The following is a 15,266-nucleotide window of genomic DNA, read 5'->3' as shown; positions in this document are numbered from 1 at the left end:
CCTTGGCACAAGCGGTTCTTACTTTTAGATCAGCAATCTTTTGGTGCTACTTACAAACTACTTTCCCTGGCTCAGAGCTAGTGCTTTGGGTGTCAAAAGACAATAGACCAATTTGAAACTAGGCTCTGGCTCTGAACCAGCACTTCAACTGCCTTAGTGGAAAAGAGGTAACAGTACATCATTGCACTCTGCTGCCTATGGGGCTGTGTAGCCACAGACCAATCAGAGTGCCTATGCTGACCCCTGTACACTGCCAAAAGCACCTACAATGGCCACATGAGTGTTGAAAATGGATCTTGGAGCAGTAAGAAGAAGGTTGCCTGGTCCAATGAGTCTACTAGGATGCACTGTGAGACAATGACAAGCCAGTGTGATGCTCTGGACTGTGTTCTACTGGAAAACCCTGAGACTGACCACATCACGTAGGAAGTACATTTTAAATGTTTGAATTTTTCAGCAGGATAATGCACCTATTGTTCAGGAATGGCTTAAAGAACATAATGAAGAGTTCAATGTGTTGCTATGGCCTCCAAATTCCCCAGAATCTGTTTGGGCATCTGTAGGATGTGCTTGTCCCAGGCAACTCCACCTCACAACCTGACAGGACTTGAAGGATCTGCTGCTGTCTGATATCCTGGTGTCAGATACCACAGGACACCTTCAGGGGCTTGTAGAGTCTATAGAGTCGACTGGTTGGCAAATGGAGGACCAACAGCATATTAAGGCTGTTTCACACTAAGCGCGATGCGGAAAAACAATGAGAATTGCCGACAAACTGTGCTTTCACACTGTGAGCACTGGGAGGCGCTGACCAAAAATGCATTTTTCATCATATATATCTTGTATATGCCTTTAACATCATCCACCAACTCGTCACATATTGAAGCTTGATCAGACCCTTTGGCATCACTTTTTGATGCTCAGGGTACCCCTTTAGCATCATTTTGGACGTGCAGGGTCCTCCATTGTGTAACGCCAAGCCAGCAGAGGGAGCCCTCTCCCGAATACTGATCTCACGCTCCCTCTGCTGCTTCTACACTCACTTCCTGTTTTGAGCTATTTAAACAGATGCCACATGTTCCTTCCTTCCGAAGTATTGCCAGTCTACCTGCCTTACCAAGCGTTTATTCTCTGATTTATCTGCCTGCCTGTAAGTGTGTGATTCTGCCTTGTTTCTTGACCCACGACTTTACGGATTACCCTTATTGGATTGTTTGCTGGATTGGACTGTCTTTGTTTTTGGATCTTTTGCCTGATTACTCACGTTTGCTCTCGGATTGCCCTTTTGGATTGTTTGCTTGTACAAACTGGTCTCCCGTGTCTTTACACTACGTTTGCTGCAATACATTTCTGCACATGGATTCTAACACCGCCTCAGCGTCCAGTTTAGACATTGCTTTTAATCATTTGCATTATGTGTCACATTGAATGGTTTGCATGCATTTGCAAAAATTGAAATAATTTTATATACATTTATACTGTCATAGATATTTTGAAGCACCTAACTCCACCCCTTCCACAAACCTACCCATTTCTAAACAATAAAAAAAAACACAACAGGCAAATAAAAGTAGGGCTGCACAATTAATCGAAATTTGGTTTCGATTTCGATTTCTCCTTCAAACGATCATGAAAATGCAGTAATCAAAATGACACGATTATTGCACCCCATTCCGCCCCCTTTCCACTGGTGCGCTTTCGCTCCTCCATAAAAGCCTAATTTCACATGCAAATCAGCTAAATCATGTAATGTGACTTTCATAAAACGGGACGTGCTTGATTTATTAATGTTTCTTCGATGTTGTGTTTTTAAACTTGCGCTGTTCTGTGTATGCGCTCAGAGATGGAGCAGAACACAGACATTTAAAGGTATCTTTTAGCTCAGGGTGTGCCTAAACGCTCAAATACACGCAACAACATTTCAAAATGAGGCGCTTGGTGAATTTTCATTTAAACTGACAAGAGTTATGTCTTAAATGACCATAAACAGTTGAGAATGAAAATATGTGTGCAACAGTATATTGGACCCGTGTGGTACAGCGGCAACACATAATATTCCTTCTGCCATCTCTGTGCCTAATATGAATAAAACGTAAAAATACAAAGAGAAAAATCACTCACTGCTCTTGAATGAAGGACGTTTGTAGTTTTAATAAGAAACACAGCATGTTTAACTATTACAGATTTATTTACATTCAAATAATTACATAAAATTTCTGTAGTATTTTTAGACTACTTTAGATTTGCATACAAATATTCAGTATGTTTTAAAGCAATCTTTTTTCTCCCTGTATTGCTACCTTAAAATTAATCACTATATAGAGTTTTGGCCCTTAAAAATCATTTAAATAATCGTGATTACAATATTGACCAAAATAATCATGATTATGATTTTTGCCAAAATCGAGCAGCCCTAAATAAAAGTACAGTCACAGGTATTTATTGCAAAAACTGACCATAAAAAGTAGCATTAAAAACACGTTGCATGCATTCCAAGTCCTCCGATATCTTTATGCGAAGAACAGAGTAAATTATTTAATTATTGAATTAAAGGTTTTAATTGCTGAAAATGATCTTGCTCCTGCACATATCACATTCAAAAATATACTCCCGAACTTGTTTAGCATGACACAAATGGTCACGTGACACACAAGAGCCAATGGCATATCACAATCAAAGTTGATGTAACATTTCTTCTGGTGGCAAATTTGTGCACAAACTGCACACAGGATGAGCTTGGCAGCGACGATCGTGTCTATTTCTCTCAGAAATCAATCGTTTAGCCTCAGAAGTAATTAATACTTTTTAAATAAATTGTGACTGTAGTTGTGTCTGCCTGTTATATCCTGTTTTATATTGACAAATGGTTAGCTTTTGGGGCAGGGGTTGAGTTATGTGCTCATAAATGTGTAAATAGTGTAATGTCAAAAAAAATGTTTTGACTGAAACAGAATATCAGAATCAACTCAAGAATCAATCAAGAACTTCTTCAAATGTAAGACAAATTCAGATTCTGCTATAAAGCAGCTCTCAAAAGACAGTACTTTAATTATTCTGCTTCATTAATTTATTGGTTCAGGTCAGTTAAATAACTTTGTAAGGTTTCGAAACAAGTTAAATTCAACTATAAGCAAAATAATCAATGTAGTTGTTCAGCTTGAATCAGTTTAATGTTGATTCAATTTGTTTGGATAACAGTGTTAATGTTGCAAGAAGACAATAGTGTCTTAATTGCATGTAAGTCTGACCCAGAAACTTTTACTCAAGTCAGCGTGGCATGCCAGTCTGTGAGAATACATATCATGTTGTGTAGTGTTTGGACTTGTTTTAATTTAGATCATCTCCTGCAAGTAATGATGTGCTTTTGACATTTAGTTTGTTTCAATGCCACATCCATATATAACTTAAAAGTCAATTACGCAGGATTCATATTCACTAGGGTGGCCCTTGTTTTTGGACTTTTGAAATCTTCTGCTCTCACCCTTCCAGTCAACTCTCCTTTATGAGTAATGGAAACAAACCAAATTTCCCTGAAATTGGACTACGTTTAGGGTGCACTCAACAAAGGTGAAATTCTGTCTTAATGACCATAACAGCATGTAATTAATAATTATACAAAACCATTAGTAAACTGTGAATTAGGTTAACAATGAGAATACAGAACAGTGTTGTTAGTCTTAAAATGTAAAATTACATTGGCGCCAATAGCCTTGTGGACAGTGTGCTGACATGTAATGTCATTGCGCTCCAGTTGTCCCGAGTTCGAACCCCAACTCAAAGACCTTTTCCGATCCTGTCCCCCTCTCTCTCCCACTTCACTTACTGTCCTATCGAAATAAAGGCAGAAAATGCAAAAAAAAAAAAAAATAAAATAAATAAATAAATAAATAAAAGTTAAATTACAACGCTGCTAATGAGAACCAATCAAAAAAATTGCAATCTGATCTAAATCGTGATGACAATCCGATGTGTGCTGTAGTAACTAAAAAATTTCGTTACAATCTGCATAATGAACTGCGTTTGTTCTTCAGTCTTTGAGAGGAGTCCATTGTACTCTTGGATACACCTCTTCCCTGCATTTGCATTGTTTGTCCAGGTACTAGGATCTTAATTTAGGAAAAATAACAAAGATGTTGTGAGTGTTCTGCCATTGTCGTGACATTTTGTCAACTATGGTAACCCATACTCAAAATTTCTGCTCTACATTGCACCTCAGTCGTGGTATTGAAGGTGGAAGAGAACGATGTATGTTAACTTCTCCCACCTACAATTTCTGCCGGTACCGAGACATAAGACACAATTAGCTATCTGCTCCAATTGAGAGGTTTAAAATGTAAATACAAATAGTAAAATTATGGGTTGTAAGTGTCAGAAAGAACTGCTAATGAGTCATCGATGAATTAACAATTAATATTTGACCACATCTTCTCACTCAGAATAAGTGACAACTAGAGAATGTGTCTTATAATCTCATGGCAGAACTAGTAAATAACAGCAGTTATCAGTTATGGTTGGGTTATTAATTTGTGATTGTTGCAGGTGTGGGTGGACGCAGGCACTCAGATCTTCTTCTCATATGCTATATGTCTGGGCTGTCTTACGGCTCTCGGCAGCTACAACAGCTACAACAACAACTGCTACAGGTGAGAGTCCAGTCAAATCATAACACTATTACAGTGCCTACACAACCTCCTGAACTTTTACTATACAGGTCCTTCTCAAAAAATTAGCATATTGTGATAAAGTTCATTATTTTCTGTAATGTACTGATAAACATTGGACTTTATTTTGGCATACAGCTCATGAAAACCCAAAATTCTTATCTCAAAAAATTAGCATATTTCATCCGACCAATACAAGAAAAGTGTTTTTAATACAAAAAAGTCAACCTTCAAATAATTATGTTCAGTTATGCACTCAATACTTGGTCGGGAATTCTTTTGCAGAAATGACATGCTTCAATGCGGCGTGGCATGGAGGCAATCAGCCTGTGGCACTGCTGAGGTGTTATGGAGGCCCAGGATGCTTCGATAGCGGCCTTAAGCTCATCCAGAGTGTTGGGTCTTGCGTCTCTCAACTTTCTCTTCACAATATCCCACAGATTCTCTATGGGGTTCAGGTCAGGAGAGTTGGCAGGCCAATTGAGCACAGTAATACCATGGTCAGTAAACCATTTACCAGTGGTTTTGGCACTGTGAGCAGGTGCCAGGTCGTGCTGAAAAATGAAATCTTCATCTCCATAAAGCTTTTCAGCAGATGGAAGCATGAAGTGCTCCAAGATCTCCTGATAGCTAGCTGCATTGACCCTGCCCTTGATAAAACACAGTGGACCAACACCAGCAGCTGACATGGCACCCCAGACCATCACTGACTGTGGGTACTTGACACTGGACTTCAGGCATTTTGGCATTTCCCTCTCCCCAGTCTTCCTTTAGACTCTGGCACCTTGATTTCCGAAATGACATGCAAAATTTGCTTTCATCCGAAAAAAGTACTTTGGACCACTGAGCAGCAGTCCAGTGCTGCTTCTCTGTAGCCCAGGTTAGGTGCTTCTGCCGCTGTTTCTGGTTCAAAAGTGGCTTGACCTGGGGAATGCGGCACCTGTAGCCCATTTCCTGCACACACCTGTACACGGTGGCTCTGGATGTTTCTACTCCAGACTCAGTCCACTGCTTCCACAGGTCCCCCAAGGTCTGGAATCGGTCCTTCTCCACAATCTTCCTCAGGGTCCGGTCACCTCTTCTCTTGTGCAGCGTTTTCTGCCACACTTTTTCCTTCCCACAGACTTCCCACTGAGGTGCCTTCATACAGCACTCTGGGAACAGCCTATTCGTTCAGAAATTTCTTTCTGTGTCTTACCCTCTTGCTTGAGGGTGTCAATAGCCGCTTTTCCACTGTCGGGCCAGTGCGAGCCAGTGCTAAGAGCGTGCCGGGCGGGGCCAATGGCCTCGAGTCGCAAGCACTAAGGCCAAAAGTAAGCTGCGTTTCCACTATCGAGCCAGTAGCCTCGCTGTGCAAACCTAAAGCCCGCCCTTTACACACCTCATTGGATCAAACGTCACGAAACCCCTCCCCTTTCAGCGGGGAGATTGAAAGTAAGTCAGGTAGGCATAAATAGTGTGATCATCGAATGAACAAAATGGAGAGAGCCGAAGCGGCTGTTTGTTTGCTCCTTTCGGTGTTTTCTTGATGGAAGATGAGGCAGCGAAACCCAGTTGCGAAGATGGAAGCTTATGTTAGCTGCAAGGCGAAAAAAGAACAATACAGCGACGTAGAAACCGGATACAGCGAATACAGAAACGCCTTGTAATGTTGGCGATGTCTGTTCTGATGCAAGAAATGCTCTGCAACAGTTGTTAATGCAGCAGCAATATTTGTAATATATTACATCAATAAATCACGTGAAAAGAAGCTTTGTTTTTAAGACCTACACACAAATCTTTAGTCTAACTTTGTATCACATAAAACAAAATGTTGCATACTATCTACACACTACTGCAAAAAATAACGACACAGTTGTACTTCTAGTATAATCTTTTATGCCTTTATTTAGGTACAGATACAGTGTATGTTAACCTGTTATCAAGGTGTGTTGGTGAGTTTTTGGGGGGTTTCTTTGGACGATGTCCCCCTACTTATACATCAGATCTCATTTTTATAGGATCTTACTTGCATTTATCCAAATTTAAATAAGAGTATACTCATTAGACATGCGTTTAAATAATGTTTTCATCACATAGTCTGTAACAACAGTTAATGGTGCAACTATTAATAGGACCTGATTTACACAGGACACAAAAGGTGCCCCATCAGATAACCATTTAAGTAATGTGCCCATCAAAACGGCATAGATTTCCATATCAATATCTGCCTAATGTAAGTGTCTTTTCTGCATGGGCACCGCTCTGTCCATTGTGCCTTTTTATGGCTTTGTACTGCACACGCAATTTCTTGATATTAAGCTTTGCGAGTTTAGCAGCAATGTATTTTATCACGTCTTCGTTTTTGCAGACTCCGTCAAACTGGCATTGTACATTGTCCTCGGCCCAAATACTCAGAAGAGCCCTGGTATTTTCCACAGACTTGTACTGAAGATTCTCCATTTTAAGTTTTTGAGTTCTTTGCACGACGAAATACAGCGAAATGCGCATCTTACCGCAGACACACTTTTACCTGACTGCACGCTTATCGAAACATTGCATTAACTCCGCCTTTCACTTTGACCACGCCTCAAGCCCCAGCTGGCCCGCTTTGGCCCAAGGTTTTCGGCGGGCCGAAAAACCCGGGCCATTGGCCCTGAGGAAGCACCGACGAGGCACGATCAGGCCCCGGAAGTGACAGTGGAAACGCGAGTGGTCCTGGCACGCACTAGCACGCCCGCTTTTGGCCCGACAGTGGAAACGCGGCTAATGATGGCCTTCTGGACAGCAGTCAGGTCGGCAGTCTTACCCATGATTGCGGTTTTGAGTAATGAACCAGGCTGGGAGTTTTTAAAAGCCTCAGGAATCTTTTGCAGATGTTTAGAGTTAATTAGTTGATTCAGATGATTAGGTTAATAGCTCGTTTAGAGAACCTTTTCATGATATGCTAATTTTTTGAGAGCTGTGTGCCAAAATCATCAATATTAAAACAATAAAAGGCTTGAACTACTTCAGTTGTGTGTAATGAATCTAAAATATATGAAAGTCTAATGTTTATCAATAAATTACAGAAAATAATTAACTTTATCACAATATGCTAATTTTTTGAGAAGGACCTGAATATATATTTTGTATAGCCTATAACTATTTTAGTCAACAGAAAAATCTTTAATTAAAGTCAACAGAAAAATCTTTAAATCATCTTTAATTTCTACAACTGCTACTATAAGCAGTATTTAGCAGAAGCACCACTGGCAGCATAGTTTGCATCCCTCAGCTTTACTCTGGTCACTGCAATGATCCTCCACTCTCTGAAAAACTGCTCAAGATCTGTCAGGTTACATGGAGATTACAAGTAAACAAACTTTTATTTGTTCACCCATTAACTAGACAGATCTGGACTTTATCAAGTTTGTGCTCGTCAGACCATAGAAACCCTTCCCACATGGCCTCTGGTAAACTATTGCGGAAATATGACATTTTAATTTAGGCTTCATATTGTCAATTTCTCAGAAAACTGGCAACTGTCTCTCCAGTCTCTGCCATAAACTTCTCATTGGCTTTCTGGTGGCTTCCCTCGCAATTGTCCTTCAATCATTCATTTTTCCTTCTTGGAAAACTTTTATACATCCACAGCTTTGTCTTTTTTGTGTTATGTTTTTTCATAGTGCAAGTTCTGACACAGTCCAGTTGTGGACATACCAGTTTTATCAATTCCAATTAATTTCTCCATCTCCATTTCGATATTCATGTGACTTCCAAAAAATTGGCTGCACCAATGATTTAGGTGTTATATTAACAGTTATGAACCAAATATTTTTTAGATCACTTTAACATGAACAAGTCTTCTTCTGTTGATCAATCCCCCCCCCCCCCCCAAAAAAAAAAAAAAATCACAGATTTAATGCTGTCAAAATTTGTGCAGGGGATGTGAAGTGCAGTGTGTTGTTTTTTCCAGGGACTGCATCATGCTGTGCTGTCTGAACAGTGGCACGAGTTTTGTGGCAGGATTTGCCATTTTCTCTGTCTTGGGCTTCATGGCATATGAGCAAAATGTGCCGATAGAGGCAGTGGCAGAATCAGGTGAGTGCACATGTGTAAGCTAAATCTGTTAAAATCTTTCTGAGGGAATATTTTTAATAATAATAATAATAATAATAATAATAATAAAAGTTTGCAAAATGGGTTGATCTTTAGTACTTAGCTTTAGTTCATACAGAAACAATGTGTGTGTTGGGGTGAAAATAGCATTTTACTAGAGATATAGTAGCCTACAGTGGGATGTGTAAGTGTGGTGTGTTTGGACTCATGCAATTTAAAGCACTTCTCAGAAAGCTTTTTTTTTGTATGACTTATTTAACAATTCTGCATTACTTATTTACTACAATAGAGCAAGGCTGACTGTAAAAGTGACTGAAATACTCTTTGAAGGGTTTTGGAATGGTTCTGACATTATTATTAAGAAAAGTTCAGCTTCAGTTGTGAACCACCCAGCTATCCGTTTAGAGCAGTGGTTCTCTGTAGACAATATAGATGTTCAGCCACTATGCTGATAGAAAATGATTTAATGAGCTTTCACTAAAGCTCCACTCTTGGTATTTTTCTGCAGCGAGTATTATTTGATGAACAGTAGCTCTGAGCCGATAATATAGCATATTACTCTAGTGTCATGGCACAGTGATCTCTGCTCTTGGCCTGCTTATTTTGGGCAGGTGTCTGTGTACTGCAAAACCAGAGCCAAGCCATGGCATCTAGGCTAGGCTATTTCACCAGAACTGTCAATGAGACTGTTGAGCAATCTAATAGTAATCTAAAACATGCTCTCTTAGTAGGCTACCCAACCAGTACTAACACATTTTCTAAGAAAATCTTTCTAAGAAAATTTAAAAACAGAAAGAGTTATTTGTGTAATGTTTTTCAGGTCCTGGTCTAGCGTTCATAGCATATCCTAAAGCTGTGACCATGATGCCGTGGTCTCCACTGTGGGCCTGTCTGTTCTTCATGATGCTCATCTTCCTCGGACTCGACAGTCAGGTGACAAATGCACACATTTTGTATACAATACCTTCAAGTTAATAATTTACCTGAGAATTAAAGTGTTGTCATTATATACTCCTGTTGTGTCAAACCTGTAAACTGTTGTATTTTTTCTGTCAAACACATACAAAATCAAACATGAATTAATTGTGTTCTATAATATTGCAGTACAACTTCTGTGGTGGTTGTTTATAGAGGCCCCACTTAATGAATATCACTGTATTATATACAAAAGTGTCACTTATTTCAGTTAAAACAATATGAAAACGTGAAAAGTAAAGTTAGTGAGAAGAAAGGAATTTTTTTTTTTTTTTTTTTTTTTTTTTATATATATATATATATATATATATATATATATATATATATTTTTTTTTTTTTTTTTTTTTACTTTAAAGAGCAAAACAAAACACTGGTCATGAATAGTACAAAATGAGGATTTATGAAGAAAATTTTTTTGAGGATATCAATATAAGCCATGAGGTATGGAAGAGGTATGGAGTAAAAAAAAAAAAAGAAAAAAAAGAAAAGGTTTTATGACTTTTCTCACAATTCTGACTTTTTTATTCTCAGAATTGTGAGATATAAACTCACAATTAAAGATATAAAGATATAAAGTCACAATTGTGTAATATAAACTTGCAATTGCGAGTTATAGTCAGAATTGAATTATAAAGTCAGAATTGTGAGATATAAACTCACAATTCTGAGAAATAAAGTCACAATTGTGTAATAAAAACTTGCATTTGCGAGTTATAAAGTCAGAATTGTGAGATATAAACTCACAATTGCGAGTTATAAAGTCAGAATTGCGAGATATAAACGTACAATTGCAAGTTATAAAGTCAGAATTGAGTTATAGAGTCAGAATTGCGAGATATAAATTCACAATTGCAAGTTATAAAGTCAGAATTGCGAGATATAAACTTGCAGTTCTGAGAAATAAAGTTGCAGTTGTGTAATATAAATTTGAAATTGCGATTTATAAAGTCAGAATTGCCAGATTTAAACTTACAATTGCGAGTTATAAAGTCAGAATTGCCGGATATAAACTCACAATTGCGAGTTATAAAGTCAGAATTGCGAGATATAAACTCACAATTCTGAGAAATAAAGTCGCAACTGTGTAATATAAACTTGCAATTGCGAGTTATAAAGTCAGAATTGAGTTATAAAGTCAGAATTGTGAGATATAAACTCACAGTTCTGAGAAATAACGTTGTAATTGTGTACTATAAACTTGCATTTGCGAGTTATAAAGTCAGAATTGAGTTATAAAGTCAGAATTGTGAGATATAAACTCATAGTTGCGAGTTATAAAGTCAGAATTGTGAGATGTAAACTCATAGTTGCGAGTTATAAAGTCAGAATTGTGAGATATAAACTCATAGTTGCGAGTTATAAAGTCAGAATTGTGAGATATAAACTCATAGTTGCGAGTTATAAAGTCAGAATTGTGAGATGTAAACTCGCAATTCCGAGAAATAAAATAGCAATTGTGTAACGTAAACTTGCAATTGTGATTTATAAAGTCAGAATTGCGAGATATAAACTCGCAATTCTCTGGTTTCCTGTTTTGCATTTATGACTGGAGTGAGGGTAAAAATAGGCCTGCATTCAGGCTGAGACAGGAGGACACTCTCTGTTATAAGTTATAAACTCGCAATTTGAGAAATAAAGTCGCAACTGTGTAATATAAACATCCAATTGCTAATTATAAAGTCAGAATTTAGTTATAAAGTCAGAATTGCGAGATATAAACTTTTAACTTTTTTCTTGCAATTGCAACTTTGTTTTTCGCAATTCTGACTTATTTTCTTACAACTGCGAGTTTGTATCTCGCAATTCTGACTTTCTTTCTCAGAATTGTGAGATATAAACTTGCAATTGCAAGTTATAAAGTCCAGTCCTGAGGAGAAAAAAAAGACTGATTTGTTCAAAGAATTCTCGCAATTGCGAGTTTATATCACACAATTCTGACTTCATTTCTCAGATATAAAAAAATCGCAATTACCTTTTTATTTTTAATTAGTGGCGAAAATGGGCTTCCATAAAGAGGAGACTAGCATATTCTCACCGGAGCTTAAGCTACGTCTACGTCTAATGTCATCTGCTGCCCGCTGTTTCATGAACTTGCGTATGACAGTTAGCGGAAGCTAGAGATGCCGGATTTATAAAGTTTTAAATATGGATATTTATTTTACACAAACACATCGATTGACTTCAAAAGGCTTTAATTTACCCCTTGGAGTCATGTGGAGCACTTTTTATGATGGATGGATGCACTTACTTTTTTGCAAACGTAATTTTTTTTTAATCTCTAATATGTTTTTTTTTTTTTAAGTTTTAGTTTTAGTAAACGACAATAACCCTGTGTCACGTTCCACTCTTTGTAGTTTGTTTGTGTGGAGAGTCTTGTGACTGCAATCGTGGACATGTATCCCAAAACCTTCCGCGTGGGTTATCGGCGGGAGCTTCTCATCCTGGGAATGTCTGTGGTCTCGTTCCTTGTGGGTCTAATAATGTTGACAGAGGTAAAGTCATAGTATTGTGTACAAACCATGTTCTTTCCAGTGGCATTAGTATCGCCCTGGATTTATGTCTCTCAAATCTTCCATGACTATCATCATCTCATAAAAAACCATAATACATCATAATAAAAAATCCAGGTGTCGTATTTGTCAAGGACGAACTGATTTGCTGGTCTTTATAGACATTCTTGGATTCATTTAGTTAAATGTTAAACTGGAACCCAAATACATGATTTGTAGAAAAATTTTCCCAGTAATGATGGTGTATAGCTGCAGTGTCTTGGCATATTGCTGTCTGCACCTGGCACGTTACTCTGGTTTCCTGTTTTGCATTTATGACTGGAGTGAGGGTAAAAATAGGCCTGCATTCAGGCTGAAACAGGAGGACGCTCTCCGCCAGTAATGTGCAGTCAGGTGAACACTTTCACTCTGTGTCTCATGAATAAAGCCATTCGACTGTGGAACGAAGCCTCTCCAGTGTGGAATGTCAGACATTCTCTGTTACTAGGATGAGAGGGAGATGAAGATGCTTTTAAAGCTTTGCCATTTTCCATATGCCAGTAGTGCTCTCCTAGATCCATAAAGTGCATATGTGAGCATCCTGATATTGTCAATGGCTACATAATCTGTCGTCCTCTGACTGTGCATGACTCTGCTCTGTTAGGGTGGCATGTACGTGTTCCAGCTCTTTGACTCGTATGCTGCCAGTGGCATGTGTCTGTTGTTTGTGGCCATCTTTGAGTCCATCTGCATTGGCTGGATCTATGGTAAGAGATTGCTTTGTTTTGGTGTGCAACGATGTTCATCTGTTAACATCTTTATTACTAAGCATCTACAGTCTAGACATCCTGAGTTATCTAACTTTATGCAGTTTCACTCTTTAACTGCCAAGATTGAAATGCACTGAGAGTATATCTTTATATATACTGTCATCTCCCAAAGAAGAGGGAGCCTGAGATAAGTCCATTAAATCGTTATTAAATAAGGTCCTATTACACATTATGAGATGAGATGCTTTTCTGTTCATGGGATCATCACATTTCTATGATCATAATGCCACCTTCTGGCCAGAGCCAGGCAGTGCATGTAAAGAATCATTGAAATATGTTTGGCAGTTTGGAATATATAACTACATCATAAGTAAAAAAAAAAAAAAAAAATCTCTGATCTTTATCCTCAGGTGGCGACAGGTTTTATTCGAACATTGAGGACATGATTGGATACAAGCCCATCTTCTTCATCAAATGGTGCTGGAAGTACTTCACCCCAGGCATCTGTTCTGTGAGTAGCACTTGATGTACCAAGAGTCAAGATATTTGCAGTCTTAATGATGAATGATAATTACTGGCCGTATAATTGTCTTTTCAGGGCATCTTCCTGTTCTTCTTGATTAAGTACAAGCCGCTGAAGTATAATAATGTGTACACTTATCCAGACTGGGGTTATGGCATTGGCTGGATGATGGCCATGTCCTCTATGGTTTGCATCCCTCTGGGAATCTTATTTCAGATCTGGAAGACGGAAGGAACTTTCCGTGAGGTAAAATGCCTTTTTTAACTAGCTTTTTTTGTGTGAAATTGTCCTATCTGTGGAGTATAGTCAAAGTCTGAGACTACTAGTTGAAATTAGCTAACACTTTAGATTATGGAACACATTTTCCCTCAGTAAAACTTCTATTTTTGCCACACATTGATAGTAAGGTTGTTTTAGTAGTTATGTTTAGATATACTCTTAAAAATAAAGGTGCTTTAAAAGGTTCTTCACAGCGATGCCATAGAAGAACCATTTTTGGCTTTAATGAACCATCTCTTTCTTACCTTTTTATAATCTGAAGAACCTTCTTTCGCCACAAAGAACTTTTTGTGACACAGAAAGGTTCTTAAGATGGTGAAGGTTCTTTGTGGAACCATTTAGACAAAAAAGGTTCTTCTTTGGCATCGTGAAGCATCTTAATTTTTAAGAGTGTAGGTTTAAAAGATCTAGAATGTGGAATAAGTATAACATGTGCTTTATAAACACTAATAAACAGCCAATATGTTAGTAATAGGCATGCTAATATACAACTAGTTAATAATAAATAGTGTTTCTTAATCTAAACTGTTATTATTTCTATTTGGCATTTTAATGTCTTTTTTTTTGCTAATTATAGTATTAGCATAACAATTTAAGTGAAAAGTTGAACTGAAAAAGAAACATGAATTTGATAATGTCTTAGTATTTAGTTTGCTTTTTTGCTTTAATGACTGTAGTGTGACATAGCAAAAACTGATGATCATGAATTAACTTGAGTTTCAATGGAAACAAGAATGTCTGTTTTACTTACATTTTATTAGACATTTCTAAGTAGAGCCAAATATGAACACGTTTCTTTATTTTATGTCATGTTTCTTTAATTTTCCACAAAATATATATTATTAGCTTCCAATCAGTCTGTACTGTCAGTTATAAGCAAGCATTTTTTATTCTTTGATTCATTAATTCTTTTAGCTTATATTAAGCTTTCCGCTTTGCATTGCTCTTTGTACCCGATAAACATCTTTGAAGGCATGAGTCATCATTTCCTATCTCCCTCACTGTCCTTGATTCAGCCGACTGAACCTCTCATACTGCTGCCAACGATTTTAGATAGGAGCTAGAAAGTGCACATATTTCAGTGTGTACTTGAGAGAGAAAAAAAACATCATATTTCTTGAGGTGCCATGACATGCCAAAGATGAAAGTTGTTCTGGCACAGTGGGAGTGTGGAGATTTTGTGGTGTAGTGTAGAATTGATGCCACAGTGTGGGCGTGACGCGGGTCCTGCCCTGACGTGACCCCATTGTGCCATGTCTTATTGATTGTGTCTGCTTCAGAAAGCATGTGATGAGGTTAGTGTACTACACTGCAGATATATTTTTTTCTTAATCACCAATTTTGCATTCATGACTTATTTGCAGAGAATATATATCTTAAAGGGGTAAACTGCCCACAAATGAAAAACCTGTCATTAATTACTCACCCTCATGTCATCCCAAACCCTTAAAATCTTTGTTCATCTTCTGAACACAAATTAAGATATTTT

At 37.8% G+C, this 15,266-nt stretch overlaps 1 protein-coding gene across 1 annotated transcript in view; it reads left to right on the top strand.

Moving 5' to 3' along the window:
• Positions 1-15,266, top strand: part of slc6a11b (solute carrier family 6 member 11b) — a 39,555-nt gene that overhangs the window by 12,940 nt on the left and 11,349 nt on the right. The window contains exons 8-14 of the mRNA XM_073825982.1: positions 4,540-4,643; positions 8,599-8,723; positions 9,562-9,674; positions 12,071-12,208; positions 12,870-12,972; positions 13,386-13,486; positions 13,574-13,744. Of these exons, the coding sequence (XP_073682083.1) occupies positions 4,540-4,643; positions 8,599-8,723; positions 9,562-9,674; positions 12,071-12,208; positions 12,870-12,972; positions 13,386-13,486; positions 13,574-13,744 (855 nt within the window). The remainder of the gene's footprint in view (positions 1-4,539; positions 4,644-8,598; positions 8,724-9,561; positions 9,675-12,070; positions 12,209-12,869; positions 12,973-13,385; positions 13,487-13,573; positions 13,745-15,266) is intronic.

The sequence above is a fragment of the Garra rufa genome, chromosome 20, assembly GCF_049309525.1.
Source record: "Garra rufa chromosome 20, GarRuf1.0, whole genome shotgun sequence".
Classification (NCBI taxonomy): Eukaryota; Metazoa; Chordata; class Actinopteri; order Cypriniformes; family Cyprinidae; genus Garra; species Garra rufa.
This window is presented reverse-complemented; position numbering and strand designations above follow the sequence as displayed.